Source organism: Phycodurus eques, chromosome 5, assembly GCF_024500275.1.
Source record: "Phycodurus eques isolate BA_2022a chromosome 5, UOR_Pequ_1.1, whole genome shotgun sequence".
Lineage (NCBI taxonomy): Eukaryota > Metazoa > Chordata > Actinopteri > Syngnathiformes > Syngnathidae > Phycodurus > Phycodurus eques.
Window position 1 is genome coordinate 5,565,629 of NC_084529.1, and position 23,985 is coordinate 5,589,613.

The 23,985-nt window shown below is 41.7% G+C and overlaps 1 protein-coding gene across 1 annotated transcript in view; it reads right to left on the reverse strand.

The window, feature by feature from the left end:
• Positions 1–23,985, reverse strand: part of LOC133402661 (cytosolic carboxypeptidase 4) — a 59,562-nt gene that overhangs the window by 29,814 nt on the left and 5,763 nt on the right. Inside the window, 11 exon segments of the mRNA XM_061676644.1 lie at positions 862–1,128; positions 1,916–2,006; positions 2,845–2,911; positions 2,914–3,000; positions 4,904–5,020; positions 10,114–10,184; positions 10,501–10,663; positions 11,824–12,032; positions 15,511–15,548; positions 16,964–17,057; positions 18,376–18,507. Coding sequence (XP_061532628.1) covers positions 862–1,128; positions 1,916–2,006; positions 2,845–2,911; positions 2,914–3,000; positions 4,904–5,020; positions 10,114–10,184; positions 10,501–10,663; positions 11,824–12,032; positions 15,511–15,548; positions 16,964–17,057; positions 18,376–18,507 — 1,336 coding nt within the window.

Consider the following 23,985-nt stretch of genomic DNA (forward strand, 5'->3'; position numbering starts at 1 on the left):
GCCATTCCCTCTTCAGCTTTTTCTGTTCGTGGTTGCAAGGAGGTGGAGTCTGTCCCGGCTGACTTGGGGTACCACTGTATGAAACCATTTGCCAGTTTTTCACAGAGCACAAAGAGACAGACAGCCATTCGCGTACTGCAAAAAGTCAGCTGAGTGAACCACTGCAACATCAGTGCACATATTGTCTGAAATAAATTGTAACCAAATAAAAATACATCTTCCCTGAAGTGTTATCTGTTTTGTGCTAGTTGGGCTACAGTGTCTCTGCCGTGTGCAGATTCGTGCGGCGCATGTAGCGAGGCAGCGGTGAACCGGATGGCTCCGCGGCTAGATTAGCCGGCAGTGGTTCGGCGCAATGGCGTTAGGGCTGGCAACCTCACAGTGGCCGACTACAACGTTGCGGGGCGAGGAGGAGAAGAAAAAAAAAATCATCCAGGGTGACCGGTGCATCGTGCTGCTGTGGCCGCCCATGGTGCACTCTGAGGCGGCCACTGAATTTCAAAGGCAAAACGGGGGAAAATTGTTCTGGCGTGGCTGCCGTTTTTTCCCCCGGGGGTCAGAGGTTGCCTGCCGCCACAGAACGCTTCTCTGTGGCCCATGAGAGCGTAGGTACCGCTCAGAACGATCCGGGAGAGCAGGCACGCATTTGACTGACAGGTGAAAGTTCTGTGGGGTGTTTTGTTTTTTGGGGGGGTTTTTGCGGACTGAAAGCTGAGATCATCTCAATTCTTCACCATTTTTAAACCTGATTTCATACACGTGGCAATTATTTTTATTCATTCAAATTTGGCAGGCTCTTCTCTGTGGCGTGTAAAAAAAATGTTGATCCCTTTTCTGGGTCTGTGTTGTGCGTCAAGGTACCTCTGGATGTTGGGCTTGCGTGGAGCCATGGGTTCATTTCCTGGTGGTGGGACCTGACCCCAGAAATCAGGGAAAGCAAGGGTGCTGAATCCTGGAACAGATTTTGTTTTGATGGCTGCAGCACGATACATACTGGGTTCGTGGAAAGGGATGACAACCCCATGAATGTCGATTAAGTTGCCTATCGTGGTAGAGTTGTAAGATTTTCCATTTCCCTCGCCTTTATCGTTCTGCTGATCATTTGTCAGACCTGACTTGGGTTCTCCCCTGGGATGAGAAAACAAGTGCCAAAAGTGACAGGGGTTACAAATAAAGCAGCAAATCTACCAAGAAACAGGTGAGGTGGAGATGATTCACAAATACAGATCAAACAAAAATGACCAAATCAGAAAAACAAATGTAAAAATGTGTTAGTTATAACCCTACTTTGTGAGCAAAAAGATTAGGGTACCGAAGAAGCTACGGTTGCAGTTTAAGGCACAATGGTGTTGGGTGGAGAGTTTTTGTTGGCAGTCAAGGAATAAAGACGTATTGATCCAATTACGTGCATTCTTTTATCCTGCCGCTGTATTACATATTTATATTTCCTATAACCACAATTGCTGCTGAAATGATGCAAGTTTCCCCATTGTGGGACTAATAAAGGTTATCTTATATTACAAGTATTTATTAATCATAATAAAATACTTTTAACCTGCCTACGTTCTGGCGATGATACGTGACTTACAATGTGGACTGGACGCAAAGAGAACTTTGGCCTCCACGGCTTGGCACTCGAGCGGCGTAATAAAAAAGCGCGCACTAAGCAGCTGTGTAATTTGTGCAATATTGATGTGACGGTAATGTCAGAGGTAAAAAAAAAAAAAAATTTCCAATATCCAGAACAATCAGTGTTATGGCCGTAACGAGTCAACGTTCAGTGATTTCCGTAGCAAAATACAGAAGCTACGTAACATTTGGCAGCTCTGCATACATTGAATTATTGATTTTTTTTCTTTGAGATAATAACTAGTCAGAAGCCACAAAGAAGAAATTATAATGACTAACAGCTTACCTTGTCTGTCCAGCCTTGATTCCAACTTCAGAGCTGGTGTTAAGGATCCCAGTATGACTGTAGAAATCTTTTGCCTTAAATCGGCTAGCAGCTATACATTGGATGCACAAAATATATGATAGACATGTTAAGAACATGTTAAGGTAATTCATATTAGATCATTCAGATTTTTGCTAAAATGCTGTTGTATGCGCAACATATTTTTTTTCAGAAGTCATTTTGACACATCTCGCTCTCTATTATTCCACCCCAAAACATCACTTCGCTGCCTCCTCGCTGGGAAATGGTGGACATCCACCTACCATCTAAAACTCCTTCCGCATTGCACCGCAACATTCCTCAATGAATAAAAGTATTACAATTAGTCCAAGTATTTCTCATCCCCGTTCACCTTTCTCCTTGTGAGATTGGTTGCTGGTGGCCGAAATACAGCCTTATTCATGACAAGTCATTAAAGGGTTCAATTTTCATCTCCTTGTGTGGACTTTGCATGTTGTTGCGTTGTTTGAGCATTCAGTGCCAGCACTTACAAACAAGAACAACTAGCTCGCTCAACCGCTCTAATCAGGGCAGTTGCACCAGTGGGGGCTAGGAGTGTTGCAGGACCCCACTTTTTTTATTGAAAAGTTTTAACACCACCACTTTCCACACGGTCTCCCGATTAGCAAATAACATAGTGCTGGTCGAACAAACAAATTGAAGCGCGACGCACGAAACAGATCCTTGTAGTACACCTAAATGACACGCCTAACCTCAGTTGACAAGCTTCTTCTAGCGGCCGGCAGCTTGAGAATGTTGCAGTACAACCCGTTCACATCCCACCCATCTTTTTACATCTTGCTTTGCCTCAGTATCGACCACTAATACGATAACTGTCTGCCATTGTTTTGTTGGATCTTGTGTGCAAAATATTGCAATTACAACTTAACCTGATTTGGTGTGACCTGATGTGCCATTTTCTGTCTCGGCCGAAAACATCAGTACTTCCCCCCCCCCCTCCTGAAGGAGTGAAGCGGTAAACTGTTACAATTCCCAGTTTCGTCATCAGAGGAGGATGATGAGGGTGAGCTCAAATCCAGCTCCTCCTGGGAGACACAGATGTTTCCTGGTTAGCGCCATAGGTTACATGAAGAAAAATGACATTTTGGTTTTGTTTGTCACAGTTCCTGAAATTAAACATACTAATAGTCAAAATGACTAACATTTTCATCACATACACATGAAATTATTTTTAATAACAAAATGGCAGTCACTCTATATACTTTAAAATGGCAGTCACTATATATACTTTTTATTTTAACATTTTTACAAAATTGGTTTGCTTGTTGAATTGCAGGAACTGGACTGAGAATCTTCACTGATATTAAGACTACTGGTTGGTACTAGTTTTCATGATTTTGTTTTTATACACCACCACAAAAGATTGGAAATGTAACAAACAAGGTGTGATGGTCGTTTAGTATTTCAACCGTGATTTAAGAAAAAAAAACAGCAGCTGAAGGTGACGGCCTGAAAAAGCATCTCTTAGGAAAAAGAAAGTCCAAACATCTTTGTCCATAGGCTCCAGTCTTCAAGCCCTCATTCAAATCAAATCAAATTGATTTATAAAGCACTTTTCATACCTTAAAATGCAACACAAAGTGCTATACAAAACTTAAAACAGACAAAAGTATACAATGCAAGAAGTATACCCACCCCTCCGTCCCCCACAATTAAATGCAAAACACACCCACATGAACATGCACACAGCACATATTGATTAACAGTGTATAGACATAGCAAGGCACTGAGGATCCAGGTGAGGAAAGACAAACCCGTGGGAGCCATTCACACCGAGAGGTGCTGCAGCCTCAGAGCATGCCGCTGCAAAGACCACCATGACTCGGGGAGACCAGGACGGACTCCCCACATTGTGCGCAGCCCCCCTGCCCCCAGGCCATGAGGGAACTGCAGAATGACATCCCATGAGCAGTCGGAACACATCTCCCAGTGTGGAGGCTCTCATGAGGAGACATTGAATTTCGACTTAAAAGCTCAAGAAGACGAAAAGACAATAGGACAGAATAAAACAAATGAAGGACAATAAGAAATACAATAAAACAGGATAAACATTTTAAAAGTAATGAAAATATATATGAATAAATAAGCAATAAATAAACTCACTAAATAATTAAGAAATCAGTTAAAAGCTAAGCCGCAAAGGTGAGTCTTGAACCTCCCTTTAAAAACATCAACAGACTCTGCGGTCCTGATCCTGCAGGTTCTTCCAAAGGTGTGGGCCACGATGGCTCGATGCAGCCTCTCCGTAAGTTTTTCTTCGAGCCGTTGGCCAAAGGCTTTTCGTCCAAGTATTAAAAATGATGGTTATACTCGTCACAATGTCTAAATACATTTCAGTCCTGATAAATGGTAAATGTCATATTATTTGAAAGCTTAAAGCATAGGTGTCAAACTCAAGGCCCGGGGTGCCAGATGCGGCCCGCCACGTCATTTTATGTGGCCCGCGAAAGCAAATCATGCTCGTCAACTTGCGTGATTTTTGCTAAAATCTGTACCCAAATTCCAAATTGTCATAATAATAAACAATATTGTGGAGATATTGCATTTTTCTGTTACCAAACCCTTCTTCTACAGTAACTTAAACAATACTTGAACAAACTACTATCCTTGTCTTCTGATTTCAAAACTAGTTATCCCTCCATTTGTTGTGTAATGGTTATAATATGATTTGGTGATTAAACATTTATATGGTTTCATTGTTCTAACGGCCTTCTGAGGGAAATCAGAAGTACAATGCGGGCCGAGACAAAAATTTGTTTGACACCCCTGGCTTAAAGTCCTCTCTTTGTTCACATACAGTGATTGTACATTTCAAATCAAGTGTGTTGGTGTGCATTATAATCACCAAATCATAAAAATGATATCATTGTCCAAATCCTCCTGGACCTAACTGTATCATGCCAGATGAAAAACTCTTACAAACAGTACCAGGAAGTCATGTGAGAGTTCAGGACAAAGACGGCTGTACTGTGGCAGTAGCTCTTTGGGTCTGTCTAAGGCAGGACGAAGACAAAGTTTGTTCAGGTCAGTCTCCAAGTCATCATCCTGCAACAAGAAACACTCTATATTAAATATTGTTCTACCATATATTTGTGCTTCTTGCTATTTACTATTACTATTTAGTATTTACTATTTTTAAATACGGTATCAATTACATTTGCATACAGGTACTGTCTGTGCTTTTGAAGCATGAAAACAAATACATTTTATGTGTGCATTTTAGTGGCATTTAATACCCCCTGTTAAATGCCTTTTTTTTTTTTTTTTGTTTCACCAAATGTTGTTGATTTTTAATTTCCCCTGGAGTTCTGTGCTGGATTAAAAAAAAATACTTGACTGCATTAATTTATTGAGACAACTAATTGTAATTGAATTTAATTGTAATGCCATTACCATCATTTTCATTGATGCCAATGCCATTGTGTAGAGCACAGGTGTCAAACTCAAGGCCCGGGGACCAAATCTGGCCCGCCAAATCGCTTCATGTGGCCCGCGAAAGCAAATCATCTGTGCCAACATCCATGATTCTTGCTCGAATCCTCATAAAATAATAACAATGAATAGTATTGTTGAGACATTGTAAGCATTTTCTGTTTACAATAACTTGAACAATAGTTGAACAAACTATTATCTTTGACTTCTGATTTCAAAACTAGGTATCCATTAATTTGTTGTGTGTATGTAATAATATTATGAGGTGACTAAACATTTATATGGTTTCACAGTCAATGGTCCTCTGAGGGAAAGCGTGATTACAATGTGGCCCGTGACAAAAATGAGTTTGACACACCTGCTGTAGAGCAATGATCTGCTCACCGGCTCACCTGTCGGCACAACCTTTGCCGATAGGTCTACAAACGATAATGTCAATCGCCTTCTTCTACTCTGCCACCCATGCAACCTCACTGACACATGGTTTCCCCGTAAATTCATCCATTACTGGACACGGTACAGCCCAGAGGGCAGAACTCAGAAGGCACTCGACCACATCCTTATTTCTCAATATATCGGATATCGGAACAGAACCTCATTATCATTGACCGCTGCCGTGAGGACCACCTCCATGCGATCTGACAAAATATCGTCGGCTGAACCACCTGCACTATGTGATTGTTACTGAGGGAAGGGATACTGGCAAGAACCAGCTGAACACTTACAGTCAGCGGCCAATAACAACAACATGAGCCAGGTCTTTTTGTTTGCTGTGCCAAGCCCATAATGGCCCACGCATTAAGACAGCCCTAATGAGAGACGGAGGTGACAGAGTGGCTTCCCAGCGACTGGACCAGAGGCGTTATTCTTCTGGAAACACAAGGGTGACAGACTCATCTGCAGGAATCACAGAGGCATCAATCTACTTTCTATCCCTTGCAAGCTCTTTACCAGGATCTTGCTCACTCCTGCAACTCACTCCTGCAATCTTCCACCAATCAGAAGCAGCCGCCGTCCATAGCAGGCTGCCTTAATGCCCAACCGCTCCACAACGGACTGCATCTCTGCCCTTCGCCGGCTAATAGAGAAGGCCCATGAATTCCATAAAGATCACATCTCTATATTGGGTCCAAAAATCTGAAAGCCACCGTTGACATGATCTGCCATACCTCACTGTGGATTATCCTACAGACCCTTGGATCACTATCCAAGATCGTTGTCCTGTTCAAGCTGCTTTACACCACTGCACTTGTAGCGGACATGCTCCCCGCAACCTGAGGTGTCACAGTGTCTCCCCCACGACTTGATAAACTGCTTTCTTCCAAGCAGCCCTACTGTGAGACTACCGCAAGAAGACTCCTACTGGACCCTAAAGTAATTCGCAGGTGCCATTGAAATCTTGGTTTACAGTCATCAAAGAGTCCTTTTCTTCATTTGAACTGACAGCAGCCAAAAGGGACAGAGCGACAAACGGCGCCACCACTGGGGTTTGAGAGTACTCCATCCCATAAACTTCCATTGAGTTGTTTTTAACTGAAGTTAAAATGTCCGTTTTAATATTTCACAAACTCTGCAGAAATATATGCCTTGATGTCTGTGTCAGTGTGTCAACTTTACCAGTGCAGCTGCAAGACTTTGAGAACTGTTTGTCCTGATTTGAAACCCCAAGCAGCATGAAATGTGTTTGAACCATAAGCAGTTGATTTGCCAAGACTAAAGTTTAAACAGTTGTTCTATATGCTGGACCTATGAGTAAAGAGTACAAAGTTGTTTGTACAAAGTTGGGAGTATTTTATATTAATATATAATTGTAAACCCATTTCATGGGTCAAAATTGTAGACTAGATTCAAGCTGATTAGTGTGGTCTTGTCTGGTCATCGGTCCTCTTTGAACACCACCCCCTGGGTATTTAACCAGTGGCTCCCTCCTCTGCCGCTCTCTTGGTTCTTCTGCTTCCTCTCGGAACCATCGAGAACATCAGGTTGCCCCAGCAGGTCTTCAACAAAAGGCTAAGAGCCCGTACATGCCGGCCCGCAGTATCATGCCTGGCTGCGCAGCGTCGCACCCACTGGTTTGGACATACTCTCCGCCTACCATTATATCATCCAACAAAAGCTATCCTCTAGTTTGACCCAAAGTCTGCAGGATGGAGGCAAGCCCACCCGATGACTCGACATCATTGCAGGTGACCTCAATCATCATGGAGTTGCCATGGAGGATGCAGAGCTGCTGGCATTGGAAGAAATTAGTTTACCCCGCCTCCTGCCCGATGATAGCTGTGATACGCTCCAGCACGCCCACGACCCTAGTGAGGAGAAGCGGCTCAGAAAATGGATGGATGGCTGGATGGTTCACCTAATCGGCTCAACGCATTGGGACAGTACATTACTCCCCTCGCAGGAGCCCTAAGCAGCTTTGTTATTTTGAGTAACTTTTGTACAATAATACTGTAAACTATGTAATGTAGTCCAGGGGAAATTAATATTCTGGGTTATCTGGTGGTGTAGTGGTACATTTGTCTGATTTCGATGCAGGCAGTGTGTGTTCAGTTCCCACTCAGTGACGGTGTGAATGTTGAGTGTGAATGGTTGCCTGTGTCAATGTATGCCTTACAACTGACTGGCAACCAGTTCAGGGTGTAGTGTGCCTTGTGCCTGGTCAGCTGGGATAGGTTCCAGCACCCCGCCACCCTGAACAGGCTAAGCGGTGGTGATAGTGGATGAATGGATGGTTATCGGGTTTATTTCAATGTATTATTATAGTTTTATAGTGGCATGCATTTCATACAAATGAACATCTACAATTTACATTGATGCAACTCCAGAAATTGGTGAATAGAGAAAAATACATTTATTTTTATGGATGAATTACTTCTGTATGAATTTGAATTGTATGGTATGGTATGGTGGGATTATTTGTCAGGCCTCATATACATACAGAGGGCCAATAGTACTTTTCCAAGAGGCCACTGTCACGAAAAATACAAAGCAAACAAACAATATATCGAAGACATAAAACATCATGCTTTTTGCAGTATGAAGTGGCAAGAGATGAAAGAGGACATCGGGAGTCTTCAATTAATCATCTTACGTTGTTGTCTTTGTACTGTACAATGCCGTGAAAATAGAGTTGCCGCCTTTTTGCATAGTTTCCCCATTTTAATGTTTAAGACCATCAAACAAATGTAAATATCAGACAAAGACAATCCAAGTGAACATAAAATGCAGTTTCTAAATGGTGATTTTATTTATTAAGCAAAAAACTATTCAAAGCCACCTGGCCCTGTGTGAAACAGTAATTGTCCTCCCTTATTAAATCATGAATTAACTCTCAAACCACATTTTTTTGAAAGCTGAATTCATTTTCACTGACCACACCTAAAGTCACCGATGGTGTAGTGGTACACACGCCTGACTTTGGTGCAGGCAGGATGGGTTCAGTTCCCACTCAGTGACATTGTGAATGTGAGTGCGAATGGTTGTCCGTGTCTATATGTGCCCTTGCGACTGACTGGCGACCAGTTCTGGGTGTAGTCCGCCTTTCGCCCGAAGTCAGTTGGGATAGGCTCCAGCGTTCTGCGACCCTAACTGGGATAAGCGGTGTTGAAAATGGATGGAAATGGATGACCACACCTATGTCTTGTGACCTTACAAAGTCAGTTCAGAATCAGAATCATCTTTATTGTTTGTTGTTGTCAGATGCATTGGCAGTTATTGAAAACTTGATTTGAGTTGTTGCCGCTGAGAGTGACCACACAGGGCCAGGTCGGTTTGAATAGTTTTTTTCCCCTTAATAAATAAACACAATTTTAAAACTGCATTTTATGTTTACTTGGGTTATCTACGGCTGATATTTACATTTGTTTGATGAGCTTAAACAAAGTAGGGAGACTATGCAAAAAAATAAGAATTTCATCCATCCATCCATTGTCTGAGCCGCTTCTCCTCACTAGGGTCGCGGGCGTGCTGGAGCCTATCTCAGCTGTCATCGGGCAGGAGGCGGGGTACACCCTGAACTGGTTGCCAGCCAATCGCAGGGCACATAGAAACAAACGACCATTCGCACTCACAGTCACACCGACGGCCAATTTGGAGTTGTCAATTAACCTAGCATGCTTGTTTCTGGGATGTGGGAGGAAACCGGAGTGCCCGGAGAAAACCCACGCAGGCACGGGGAGAACATGCAAACTCCACACAGGCGGCGCCGGGGATTGAACCCGGGTCCTCAGAACTGTGAGGCTGACGCTCTAACCAGTCGTCCACCGTGCCGCCTAAACACAATTAATACATGAATAAATGTTTTAAAACAAAGTTATTCAAGATTAAATGCAAATGTTTTTTTTACTTAAAAGCTAAATACAACTGAACTGTACTTGGGCAGTGATTATCCTATGTACCACTAGAGGGAGCCACGAGAGGTACTTGTACCAAAACTGAGAATCACTGGTTTAGTTTAAGTCCATAGAATATTTTCTGTGCATGTTTGTACTTTGTGGCCTATGTCTTTATGTTCAATAATCCAGAATGAAAAATATCTGTCTTTTAGAGACTAGTAGCTAAAGGTGTTTAATATTTATATTTTTATCTTTACTGTAAAGCAATCAAACTTTTATTTTATTTCTTAGGGATAAAATACGGGGAGTTAGTAAGAAATTTTTGTTTTTTTCCCCCATATAATCAATTATCATAAATGCCCCTAAACTTACATAGTCTTTACTCTGAGCCTCTTGGTAATCTTCCTCCACCTTATCACCATCAATCTCACCATTGCTTTCATCTTAAAATTCAAAAGAAAAGTGTGATTGAGGTTGAACTGTATTTAAAGGTGTATGACATAAATGGCACAGATATAAAACGAGAGATTGTTTGAAGAAACAGTTGCTGTGAAAATCTCCATCCAAATCAACAAAAACATGCAGACAATATACATCATCTCAACAACATATTGAGACTCTGTAAAGTACAACATTAACAACCTTTTACACTATAACTTTGTTTTTTTTTTTAACTTTTGTTTTCAGCTGTTAGAACATTCTTCAAAAAATTAACCAACAGTCACCATTACATTTTAAAATGAATTATCATATCTTTACCTGAAGTGGCAGCCACATCAAGAACATGATGTCTTCTAGGCAAGGGGAAGCAGTATGCTGATTGATCTGATGTCAGTGGTAGTGGAGTCTTAGGCAGGCACCATCTCATCAGCTGAACCGATGACTCTACTAGTGACTCCTGACATGTATTCAACAAGCATGTCTGCAAAAATACAATCACTCAAAACACTAATACTATGACAGAACAACATTTAATGTCATTTGAAAATTAGCTAGTTCAGTTGTTTGCTCTTCAAATCTAGTCATCAGTCTCTTCAGTCACACTTAAATACAGTGTAAAAGTGGCTATTGTCTGAATTATTATCAGGTGCACTTGATGTATGATAAACACTCACACTGAGCTCGCCCAATACCCAAGTACTTCAAGAGTGCTTGAAAAGTCTGTGTGGATGCTGTTTTTAAAATATGTTATTGTGTACCCAAATCCTTTATTTGTATTATTCTGACACACGTTTGTCCTTGTAAAACTTTTTACATGGCAAAAATTCCCACTTTTTTCAGAATTCTACATTTTCCACCTCAACATTAATACCGTAATTTCTCATGGATAATGTACATTTTTCCCCTAAGAAAATGTCAAAATCAATGGTGCACATTATACATAGGTATAGGGAAAATGGGGGGGGGGGGGGGGGGGGGACTTTCCCATCTTATAAATGAATTATAAATTATAAATAAATCACTATCTAGTGTTTATGAAATGCTGTACACTTTCATTCCAATATGCCAACGCCACCTAGAAGTTGTGAGAAAGGTGTACACTTTCATTCCAATATGCCACCACCACCTAGAGGTTATGAGAAAGGTGTACACTTTCATTTTAATATACCACCGCCACCTAGAGGTTATGAAAAATGTGAAGCCTACACTTTCATTCCAAGATGACAGTGGTATGTATGACTGCATATATGTAGAGCTGTGCTCGTAAATAAACATTTTTAAACGTGATTTTCTGGATTTTCTTTTAGATATTGTCTCTCACTGTGAGCATAAACCTACCATCAAAATTATAGACAACTCAAGTCTTTGTCAGTGGGTGAATTTACAAAAATCAGTGACGGATCAAATAATTATTTCCTCCACTGTACAAGTACAGTACAGAAACAATATGCGAGATACATTGGGGTCTCTGTCTTTCCATTTCCAGTTCACACATAATTCAGTGTATTGTAGCATTGTAGAATGTTATGTCTTGGTAAATACTGCAAGTCTGTCTCATGGCAGTTTTTGGTGTGAAAAAGGGTAAGTTAAAACAAGACTTGTTGGTACTAATACAAGTAGTAGTAGTAGCAGCAGCAGTACCTGAGTAGTATGATAAAGAAGTCGGATGCCTCCTTGGGACACGAAAGCGTCTCTTCCTACAGCACTGCGTGTGATTTTATCAAAGCATTGTAGCAGTGCCTGGAGGATGTCAATTGCAAAATGTTTAGTGTCCTTGCTGTGCCATTCCTCATACAGCAGTAGGAGGCCTGACACATAACCCTTGGACACTGCTGAGCAGATGTTATCCTCTGTTGAGGAACGAAACAGAGAAACAGGACAAACACGGAGAATATCAGCATCTCTTCCAGCAATACACCAATTTGCAGCTGACAATGTTATCCACAAAGGACGTTTGTGTAAGTCATTGTGGAAATCTGTGGTCCTAAGGAAATCTACTGTTGCAGTAATGGACCAGAGGTGCTGTTAGATTTGAAGTTTCAATCAAGTGTCTTTTAAACAGACGTCACAGTGAAAGCCCTCAGTTGATATTTGACAGGCGTCATTTTCATCAATTTTAAGATTTTGATAATAATAATAATAATAACCCAAACTGACCACGGATTTCTTTGTAAACTTTGCAAGTGCTGAATACTACCCTGTAGCACCACATTACGTATGTAATGACACATTGTATAATAATGTAATACATGTATTGCAAAATACACCACTTTTGTAGTACAATTCTTAATTGAAATATATAATATTTCTTAATAATATAATATAATATAATATAACTTTGCAGCATTTTGTAATAAGGGGATATTTTCAACTCATGAAAAAAACAACAACATTATTATACCCTTGGAACATAGCCTTTATGCCAGGCATGCCCAAAGTCCAGCCCGCGGGCCCATGTCCAAATTTTCTCCGGCCCGAAGCATCATGTCATAAAATCAATAATGTGTGGCCCGCCAGCACAGTTTATCACAATAAACAATACACACATACAAAAAAAAAGCCATTTTATATTTCACCAGAGGGTGGCAGTAGACCTGTGGCCGCACCCTCATCGCATGATCCCTGTGTGAACTTTTACCCCTGTGGTATGTTTTTAGCCCATTTCTAAAATGGCAACTGAAACTAAAAAGAGGAAAGTTGACAACGAGGGCCGCCGTGTCCAGGACAAGTGGATTTTTTCACTGACATACGAAACAACTGTGTCTGCCTAATTTCCCAAGAGACTGTGGCTGTTTTCAACGAATTTAATATTAAGAGGCACTACCAGATGAAACATGCTAACTATGACAAGCTAACGGCAAACAAACGTGCCGAAAACCTGAAGCCACTGGAAGCTGTTTTGATAGCACAGCAGCGCTTTTTCACAGGAGCCCCTAACTCATATGAAAATTATACAAAGGCGAGTTACGAGTCTCAGTGAATTGATTTTGTTTGTGATGATCAAACCACAGTTTTGTCAAATTTCAATCTTAGTATAGTCACTATATTATTCTTTGTCATAATATGCACTGGAATGTGATTTGTTAAAACAAAATGAATAAATACATGTTTCTAAAAAGATTCAGTTAACTTTCATAAAATAGTTCATTTGTATTTCATTTATTATTATTTTAACCTTTAACTATCCTGGTAATGCAATTTAAAACAGATTCTCATTTGCAATATCGACCTAACTGCAGACAGCAAAGTGATGTAGTTACATATTTACATGTTAAAACACTTCAAAATAAATGAAATAAAAAGAAAAAGACTGTCAAATAAAAGTGACAATTTTGTGCCAAACGGCAGCCCAAAATTCCTGGCCTGTTTAACCAAATCCTATCCTTTGTATGCATGAGATCTGGACAACAACAATCCATTACTGAGGAAGTCATGGTCAGGAAACTAATGGGACAATAAAATGTTCCCAACAAACTGCTCTGGTGAGACTGTGGAGCAGGCTTGGGAGTAACATAATACATGTAATGGATTACATAATCAGAATACCCCAAAAAAAGGTAACGATTCCATTACAGTTACAGAAAAAAACATGTAATAAGATTACAGTCACATATATTAAAAATTGGGATTATATTGGAGGATTACAATTTTAATCGAGGGCGAGGTCCGTTGTTGATTTTGAGCTCCAAACTTTTCCTGTTAGGAGCCCATCATTGTGTCACGGGGTGTGTGTGTGAGTGTGTGTGTGTGTGTGTGTGTGCGTGCGCACGTGCGTGCGCGCGCATGTGCACCAGTGAGGGAAGGGGAGCTGTTACGCTACCCCTAACGGAAAAGGTTGCCCTCATAAATTTGATCCTTTTTTTCCATTGCACTCAGTATGAATCTCACACTGGGTCACGTGTATAGGTTAGTAAAGGTTTATTATAAAACTCGGGAGCACAGTCAACAGGAGGTTAGCACGTCTGTCTCACGGTTCTGAGGTTTTGGATCTGAATCGCGGGTTCTCGGGGGTCCATCGATGAAGACCTATCAGCAACGACGAAAACGCTCCTCACTTGCTTAAGACAAACATACATTGATGGACAACTGTCTTGATGCCAATGCCAACCCCTTGCTTTCACTTTTCTATAAAGGATCCGGATTTTCATCTGCAACTTTGCACCATCTTGCTGGGGCAGAAAAGCTTCAGGATAGGTGCTCTGCATAGGACAGGGCCTGTTATCTTCTCTCCTTTTCTGTTTCATTATCTCAATGACAAGCATTCACATCGTTATCCTTCTGTATTTCCACAGAGCTTAATTCCCCAGAATGGCCACCTTCCAAAACGTTGGGTACACATAGAATTCTGTGATGACAGAGGGGAATGCACCCAACTGATCTACACAACAACACTGGAATTTGGAGATCCCGTGATGTGAACTCTTTGGCAGAGGGCTTCTACACACGATGGAGGTATCCCCTTCCCCTCACTTGGGTTACTGGACAGCAGGTCACATACATACATGAATGCCAAAATCATATGTACTGTAATAGTGTTGTCATCCACCAGTAGCCTGTGGCATTGAGTTTATGTGATCGTAAGGGCATAAATCAGGGGGTTATTATTCATTTTGGCGGTTCATTTGGCCCAGTAATCATCATGGAATTTGTCACTCACTGTCCATTTCAATGCCTGAAACTGAAGCAGATGTGCTGGGTAGTTTCTTTTAGAGTTCCTGAACGTCCGACTTGTAAATGCCACCAGGTACAACCCCTCTGGGTATTCTTGATGAGAACTGCACCAATTCTCTCAAAACTGGCATGAACTGGGACATGGGTGAGACAGTTATGTTTTGGAAGGCCTCCAGGGGTCCACACTCTCCAAATGGCTTAGATCATTTTGTACTTGTCTGCAGACGAGCAGTTTTTTGTGTTTTACTGTGTGGGATGGTAGCCTTTCGTGAGATCTGTAAGTGGTTTTACAATAGCTCTGTCGCTGGCAAAGAAACATCTGTCTTGGAACCCGTGTGTATCTTCACTAAACTGTTGTTTTCTGGGATAGCACAGAAAACCAGTTGCTGTTGTCTAAAACTCTGAAGTAGCTTTAATTAAAAAGCAATTTCATGAAATTATTTAGATGGTTGAAAAATCTCAGGTGAGCAAATATTATGAAACCTTGCATCAATGAACCTGGTTAGCTGATAACCAAATCAGACAATTTACACAACCTGTATTACATTATTTATCCATGCCATGCTGTACAAACATGTTTGTTTTAACATACCAAAACACAAAAAAGTGACATTACAGTAAATTGTTTTCAGCTAGTAAACAGCTGGTAAAACTTACTTGAGGAAAGCAGCGCAGCAAATGCATTAATGGATGCCCTGCAAAACAGAAATAATTTAGTCCCACGCTCACATCCTTGAAAAGACCATATTCAGACTTTCGTAATGGTTAAAAATTACACAATCACTATTACAGTACTTTAAAAAGTGACCAATGTTCGAAACTGAGTCTCATAAAGCTTTTTTGGTCTTTGTTTGACTCCGCTGTCTGTAGCCAGGTCAGCATTGCAAATGAGAATCTGTTCAAAATTACCTTACCTGGACATTACATATGCACAAATTGATGGATAATTACTTTCAAAATCAGAAGTTTGTTCGCCTACAGTTCCGAGTACAAACAAAATGCTTGAAATATCTCAATATTTTTAAAGGTGAAGACAATTTGCAATTTTGGTATTTAAGCAAGAAACACGAAGTGGATGCAGATGATTTGGTTTCACGGGCCACATAAAATGCTGTGGCGCTCCGAATCTAGCCCCCGGGCCACCAATTTGACACCTGTGTTCTAGCGTATCTGAGGGAAATGCTATGAAGATTGAGAAGGATGTCGAAAGCGTATATACTGTAGGTATTAAAAATATCTGATTGGGTAATTAGAAAGGTCTCTTGCGATGCCTGTCTGTCAGGCTCCAGAATTATTTATTTTTCTCTTAGGTCAATAAGACTCGAGAAATTGTTTAATGACTTTCTGAGGTGGTCAAAGGAGATAATCACCACATCTTTAAAACCTTCTGGTCTCCTTCACTGCTGTGTGTCACTGATGCACTGATTAGACGAAAAATAATGCATTGTAAAAATGCATTATAGATAGGGAGAAGGGTTTTCCAGCATTTTGAGGTCAATTTTGGGGGTGCGGATTATACGCGAGAAATTACGGTAAAGATAATTGGCACCCGAAATTACACAGCAGACAGCACACATTATTCAAAGTAGATGATACGGAGTGGTCGGGTTGTGATTGAAGATAAACAACAACTATTGCACTGGTAATAATGTTGTGCAAAGACATTGTTGCATTCATGTGAAGTTTCGAGGAGTTTGGTTTCAGCAGATTAGACGTTTCAGCAGATTAGACATTTGCTGACCCAACTGGATTTAACAGGATGGTATAGTCAGTTATAGCACACATTTCCTTCAATTAATTTGTTATGGAATGTAGCGGCAAAATGACTGGATTGATTTTCTATTATCAATTGAACATGAGTTGAGATTCATCGTAGATATTTCGAGATGCATTGCCCAAGGAAGTCCAACGGACATCAGTCTGTTAGTCTCCAATCTGTTGTAATTAAATTTTATAATTATTATATTGGGCAGCACGGTGGGCGACTGGTTAGCACATCTGCCTCACAGTTCTGAGGACCTGGGTTCAAATCAAAATGGATTGATGGAATTATTGTATTACTTTACTCAAGTTACTGCAAAATATATTCATGCATGCGTTCAGTACATACTTAATTGTTTGCAGATTCTTGGTGGTGTAATTTGGGATAAGGTTGTAGATGATATCCAGCCCTTGGATTGACCCAATAGATTTTGCTGTGGAAACTGTAGCACAATAAAAAAAATACATGTGAAAAAAAAAATCACAAAAACTCATAATCCTCACAGTGCTGTTTAAGGAGTCATTTCATTAGTCTGTCTCACTTCCTGTTGACTCTCTGTCCTAGTTCTAATCACAATCAATCCCTAGTTTGTCTTCTTAATATCAAAGTGGACATAGCTAGCGTGTGTCAGTTGTTTCTCTTTACATGTGACATGACCAGAAAATTAATTTCAGCAATTCTGTTGTTCAGCATTGCGGCCCCTACAAGTAAGTGATTTATTTCGGTTGTTGATGGTTTTTTTTGTCATTTGCGCTGCAGTTGAGTACAACACAGTCACAACAGATATTGGAAATAATTGAAGCATAAAAACTGTTAAAAAAGAGCATATAGTTTTAGTGTAGCCTGGTGCCCCATCATAATTTTTCACTTCATTTGGTCAGCCTCCTTGTTTTAACAGTTACTTATCAGTATAAGAGCTTTTCTTTTTGTTGAGTCAGGGAACGTATTGATTGGCTACACAGTGGCTCCTCTATAAAACGGACCCCGATACAACGGATATCAGATAAAACGGACCGTCGGGACTGAACAATGTGTCCAAAAATAGTTTACATTTGTCACTTAAACTTCTGTGGACAAAGTCTTTTAGTTCCAGAGTGGCCGCTGTTGTTTACTGACGTTGTGGGTGGAATGCAGCCAGAGAATGGGAGTGATGTATTTCCGGGTCACAGATATGCAATATAACTAGACGTGTCTCCGTGGTGGCCATGTTGAATGTGGGGTACTGACCTGGTCATTATGGTTATATCTATTATCTATTGTGCTATAGAGTGCAGCACAGCGAGAGAGAGAGAGAGAGAGAGAGAGAGAGAGAGAGAGAGACAGAGAGAGAGAGAGAGAGAGAGGCATGTCGGCGTGTTAACTCAGGAATTATAAAGAAAAAAGTCTCGGGAGTCCTGGAACATGCTATTTTTGGTACAGCTAATTTTTTTTGCCAAGCTGTTCACCTTTGGCAACTGATTTATAACTAGGAAGCATTAATTCCGTGTGGATCATGAAAGCAACTCGCCTATGATGAGTACTGTACGTCAACAATGCCACCATGACCAAGCATACTGGTGTGGTAAGTTTGCATAAAATGTCAGTTTCAAGCTTTTTGTTATATTTGTACTGTCCTGGGCGTTTTAGGCCATGGAAAAAAAACAATTTTGGTACTTATGGCCTCAAAAAAAAAAAAAGTGCTTCAGTATAACAGATAATCGGACGACCACCAAATGAAATACTCCATGAATATTCCAAGACCCTAAAATAATTTGTTTTACCTGATGCAGCAAAAACTTGGATGACTAAGAGGCATGCTTCAGCCCTCCTGGCATGTTGAATGTTGTTTTTGAGCAGGTTGAAAATCAGCAGAACAGCTCCAGCCTCCTCGGCCTTCTTACCAATACCACAGTCTGAAAAAACACGCATCATGAAATAGTTAAACTGCAGAAACTTTACATAATGCAAATACATTTGGGTACATCCTCGTTTTTTATTCTATTCTTTTTGAGTAGGGCAATATTTTTCCAATCTTCATTGCACATGCTCACGAAATGTTTTAGATCAAAGAATTACGAGTAACATGGAATGTCAAATATTCCTCTTATAATACACCCATTTAGCGGCAGGTACAGTACAATTCACCCTTTTAATATTTTTTTGGGGGCGGGGAAGATTTTGTTTATGCCCACTACCTAATTGCAGAAGGCTAAAAACAAATCCTAGATGTGCTAAATACAGTAGAAAACAATGTTTTGTAAATACTTGCTGCTCTTTAAAGTAAATGCTCAACCTCAATAAATTCCATATACCATCTCTGAGCCAGTGTTACTACTGACCCAGTCAAAGTCATTGCTGTTTGAAACTGGCCACAAAGGTGTCTTGGAGATCCACAGTCTCCAGGGACTATCTTCCAGACATCCATTCATCTACTTCCACTTGGCTTTCTGGGTCAGGCTAAGCAGGGAAGGCCAGACTTCCTTCTTCCTGGAAACTTCATTCATCTTTTCCAGGGGTATTCCGAGGCCTTCTCAAGCCAGCTGAGAGATAGTCACTCAAGCATGTCCTGGTCTTCCCAGGGGCCTCCTTCCGGTGGGACCTGCCCGGAACACCTCAACTGGGAGGTGTCCAGGAGGCATCCTAACCAGGTGCTCAAGTCACCTCATTTGGCTTCAATGCAGAGTTGCAACAGCTGTACTCTGAGTCTGAGCCGCACCTGTATGACTGAGTTATCTCTAAGGAAGAGCCCACACCCTCTTGAGGCTTGTAATCTATGATCTTGTTCTTTCGGTCACAACCCATACCACGTGACCATAGGTGAGGGTGGGAACGTAGGTCGACCAGTAAATCGAGAGCTTCACCATATGGCTACGTTGAAGGTCACAGCTTGATGAAGCCAGCAGAACCAAATCATTTGGAAAAAGCAGAGATGTAATACTGAGGCCTCCAAACTGGACCCCACCAACACTTAAGCTGCACCTAGAAATTCTGTCCCGGAAAGTTATGAACAAAATTGGTGACTAAGGGCCTTGGTAGAATACAACCCTCACTGGAAACAAATCTGACTTATTGCCAGCAATGTGGACAAAAACTCTGACACTGTTCTACAGCCAGGAGAAAAATCACACTGCCACACTTGAACCTGAGATTCGGCTTCCTGGTGGATCCTCCTCTTCAGAACTCCCAAATAGACCTTACCATGGAGGCTGAGGAGAGTGAGCCCCTGTAGTTGGAGCAGGAACATAACCCTTTATTTAAAAGAGGGCGCACAATCCTGAAGAATGTCCCCAATGTCCACGTGATGTTGCATAGGCATGTCAACAAAGACAGCCCCACAGAGCCTTTAGGAACTCCAGGTGGATCTCATCCACGCCTGGGTACCTGCCTTTGAGGTGCTTTTTAACCACTTTGCCTACCTTAACCCCACAGATAGGAGAGCCCGCCTCAGAGTACCCAGACTTCTTAGGCAGGCATGTCGTATAAGCTGCCGCCAAAATATGTACCGACCACTTACAGTCACGGTTCTGGTCAGCCACCTCAACAATAGTAGCGCAGAACATGGCCCACTCCGATTACTCTATGATGAAGACAATTTTTGGTACATGTTTTTCCTTGCACAGATGAGGGTCAATGGAACAATTCTCTGGAGCAAGGCCTGAAGGTTGGCGTCGATGGTGAGTGCCTGGTGGCCCGGCCTGCACCTATGGGGCACAACCTGAAGACATAACATGGGTCCCCCTTGCAATGGATTCACCACATGTGGGTGGGGCCAACGGAGTTAGGTGCATTGTGAGCTGGGTGCACACAGGCAAGAACCTTAGTGGTCCGGTCCCTAGCTACAGAAGCTCGTTCCTCTGGTAGGGATGTTAGCCTGAGTTGGTGAGGGAAGTTGAGAGGTTCTGACTAGATATAGTCGGGCTTGCAGAATATTGAGAGGAGTTGGACTCTCTTACACACTGGAGTTGCCCACAGTAAAAGGCGGCCATAAGGTGTGGGCATACTTATTGCCACTAATTGGTGCCTGTATGTTGGGGCTCAACCCAATGGACAATAGGGTAGCTTCCCCCCACCTTTGGGTGCGGGACAGGTCTGATTGTTGTTAGTGCCCATGCACAAAACAGTAGCTTTGAGTACCCACCCTTTTTGGAGTACTTGCGTGGGGGGGGGGGGGGGGGGGGGGGGGGGGGGGGGGGGGGAGTGCTCCCGTTGGGGACTCCCTTATTCTGCTTAGCGACTTTAATACTCGTGGGCAATAACAGTGAGACCTAGAAGGGCACAATTTGCGGGACGGCTCCCATGGTGTGAACCCGAGTGGTGGTTTGTTATTGACCTTATGTGCTTGTCATGGGTTGTCCATAACAATCATCATGTTCAAACATAAGGGTATCCATTTGTGAACTTGGCACCACGACACACTAGGCCAGAATTCAACGAGTAATGTCATCGGACCGCCGACCACCTCGTAGGTACTCTGGTGAAGAGAAGGGCATTTCGGTCAAACTATCACCACCTGGTGGTGGATGCCGTTCCGACCTAGCTGACCCAAACGTATTGAGATAGTCTGTTGTGAACGTCTGGTCCCCTCTCAGAAGGAGTTTAAACTCCAACCTCTGGCTGAACATTGATTCCGAGTGAGACTATCATTCTTATATTAAAGATCCTGTAAAGTGAACTTAGAGATTTGTTTCTAAAAACATATGCATGTTTGAAGAGGCGGCATGGTCGGCGACTAGTTAGCATGTCTGCCTCACTGTTCTGAAGACCCGGGTTCAAATCCGGCCTCGCCTGTGTGGAGTTTGCATGTTTTCCCCGTGCCTGCGTGGGTACTCCAGTTGCCTCCCACGTTCCAAAAGCATGCATGGTAGGTTAATTGAAGACTCTCGATTGCCCGTAGGTTTGAATGTCACTGCGGATGGTTGTTTGTTTATATGTGCCCTGCGATTGGCTGGCGACCAGTTCAGCCTCTACACTGCCTCTCGCCCGAAGATAGCTGGGATAGGCTCCAGTACGCCCATGACCCCAGTGAGGAAAAGCAGTATGGAAGATGAATGAATGAATGTTTGAAGGTAATTGCTGAAAATGTGCAAAGTCTAAAATTTGTCCCATAATCAATTGTGGAGATACAGCGTTAAACTGTCAGCATTTGTTTTCCTGATTCTTTTGGGCGTAGCTAAAACGGCACCCGGTGACGCACTGAGGCATCCAGCGTGTGTCGCTTCGACCCCACTATAACTGAGTGACTTCTTTCCATTGATGCCATTGCGAATTATTTAGTTGTACTTATTTGGCCCATTTCTACTACTGCATCTTGCAATTAGGTAGCTAGATATGCCTACTACCCGAAAAATGCAACTTCCTTGGATGCCACAATTTACAGTACAGTTTGGTGTCGTTATTTCCCAAGTGTTATGTCTTTTATTTTTTTCAAGCTACCATAATACTTTATAACTAACAGGAAGTATGTGCTCAAATCTCTGTCTTTGCGAACCACAAGCTAAATAATAGACATCGCTGTGTTTAATACACAGTTAACTTAGGCGTAGGCTTGAGGCGGATATATTTTTGCGGGATGTATAAGCATGCACAAGAGGTGTGGACTTGAGTCACATGACTTGGACTCAAGTCAGACTCCACTCATAAATTTGATGACTTTTGACTCGACAATATGTTGAGACTTTTGGCTCGATTTGGACATGAGCAGCAGTGATTGATGACTTAACTTGGACTTCAACCCAATGACTGGAAAAGACTTGCTACTTTGACCAAGCACTGAAGAACCAACACTTCGTAGCTTTCTCTATTTACAACTGCTCATCAACCAAGCAAAAATACATTGTATCTTGATACTTGATTATTCCGAAATAATTGCCAGTACAATAATCGATGACGAATTGCAGCACTACTGGATGCACATTATTATTTGAGACAGATCTGCTTAGCATCACTTCAGACAAATGGTTTTAAATGTGCAAATATTTGGGGTTTTAAAATATCTGAAATATATAAATGCAGTATATAATACATACCTATTAATTAAACAAATATATATATATATATACCGGTATATATTTATGTTTTATTTGTAATTTTTTTAGGGGTGGGGGGATGACTAAAAAGGACTTTAAACTCCTCAACGTGTAGGACTTGCGACTTGACTTGGGACTTGCGTGTCTCGACTTGAGACTTGACTCGGGACTTGAGGGCGAAGACTTGAGACTTGTAACTTGCAAAGCAATGACTTGTTCCCACCTCTGGCATGCATTAGACCTAAGACCATATTTAATTGATGGGTTGAAAGTTTAACGGGGCACTTTTTTAGTGTTTTCTGCACATTCAGTCTTTAAAACGTCATCAGGTATTTTGGCCCTATTGCTGTCCATTGACCCCTTTGTCTTGGGTCTGCCATTTCTCTGAGCCCTAGTTTTTCAGTCTCGCCATGAGATGTTTCTACGGAAACCCGTCACCGCTGTTAATTCCTTTGCTTTCCCTCATACAGCCTTGCCACGCTCACCTGCTCTTCCTTGACACATCTTGAGTCTATGTCATGCTCCACCCAAGAACAGATTAATGGTTCAAGCCACCCTTCGTGTGGTTGGTTTTGACGTTTGCTTACGCTCGAGGATAGTCATGCAAAAGGCACCTCGTTGGATGACAAGGTGGCAGAGCAGGCAAGTTTAAGGTTATAGCCGCTGGAGACAACCACTACCACTTATTCTTAATGGCAGTGTCATTCCCAGAGAAGTTCACAAAATGAGGTTTTGTTAATCCTCTCTGGCAACCATCATGGAAGTTATTGTCATACACACACAACCAAATGCCCTGATGTTTATCTATCCCTGTATAGCCATTAACTCATTATTATAGGCAGTCGTGCACATAACAATTTGGGTGTGGTTCTCAAATGCCCACCAGAAGTTGTTGCTTGGTGCCCATTTTTTCAATGACCCACCGACCTCAATGGATGAATTTATGTCCGTTCCAAGATGTACGTCCTATCTGTTACTTATTTTCTGTAAAAATAAAGGAATAAAACGTATTTGTTTGTTTGACCTTATATCTTTTCCCATATGCTTTATGTTATAGTAGTATGTTTTTCTGTGTACCTGCGCACCACTTATGTGAATTCCTCAATATAGGTCACGACAACAGCTATAGCTCAGACTGTCATTTGTTGGCCTCAACTCAATACTGATGTAGTACAGGAGGAGCTTTTGGGTCACACACTCCCTCGCCATCAGACCTGTCCAATATTTTGATGGAGTATCACTACATTCATTCATTGCAGAGATGCAGAGACCATATCACTGGAGATACTGCACCAATCGGCCTTTTGATCTCCCGCTCCATTCTTCCCTCACTCATGAACAAGACCCCAAGACCCTTGAACTTGT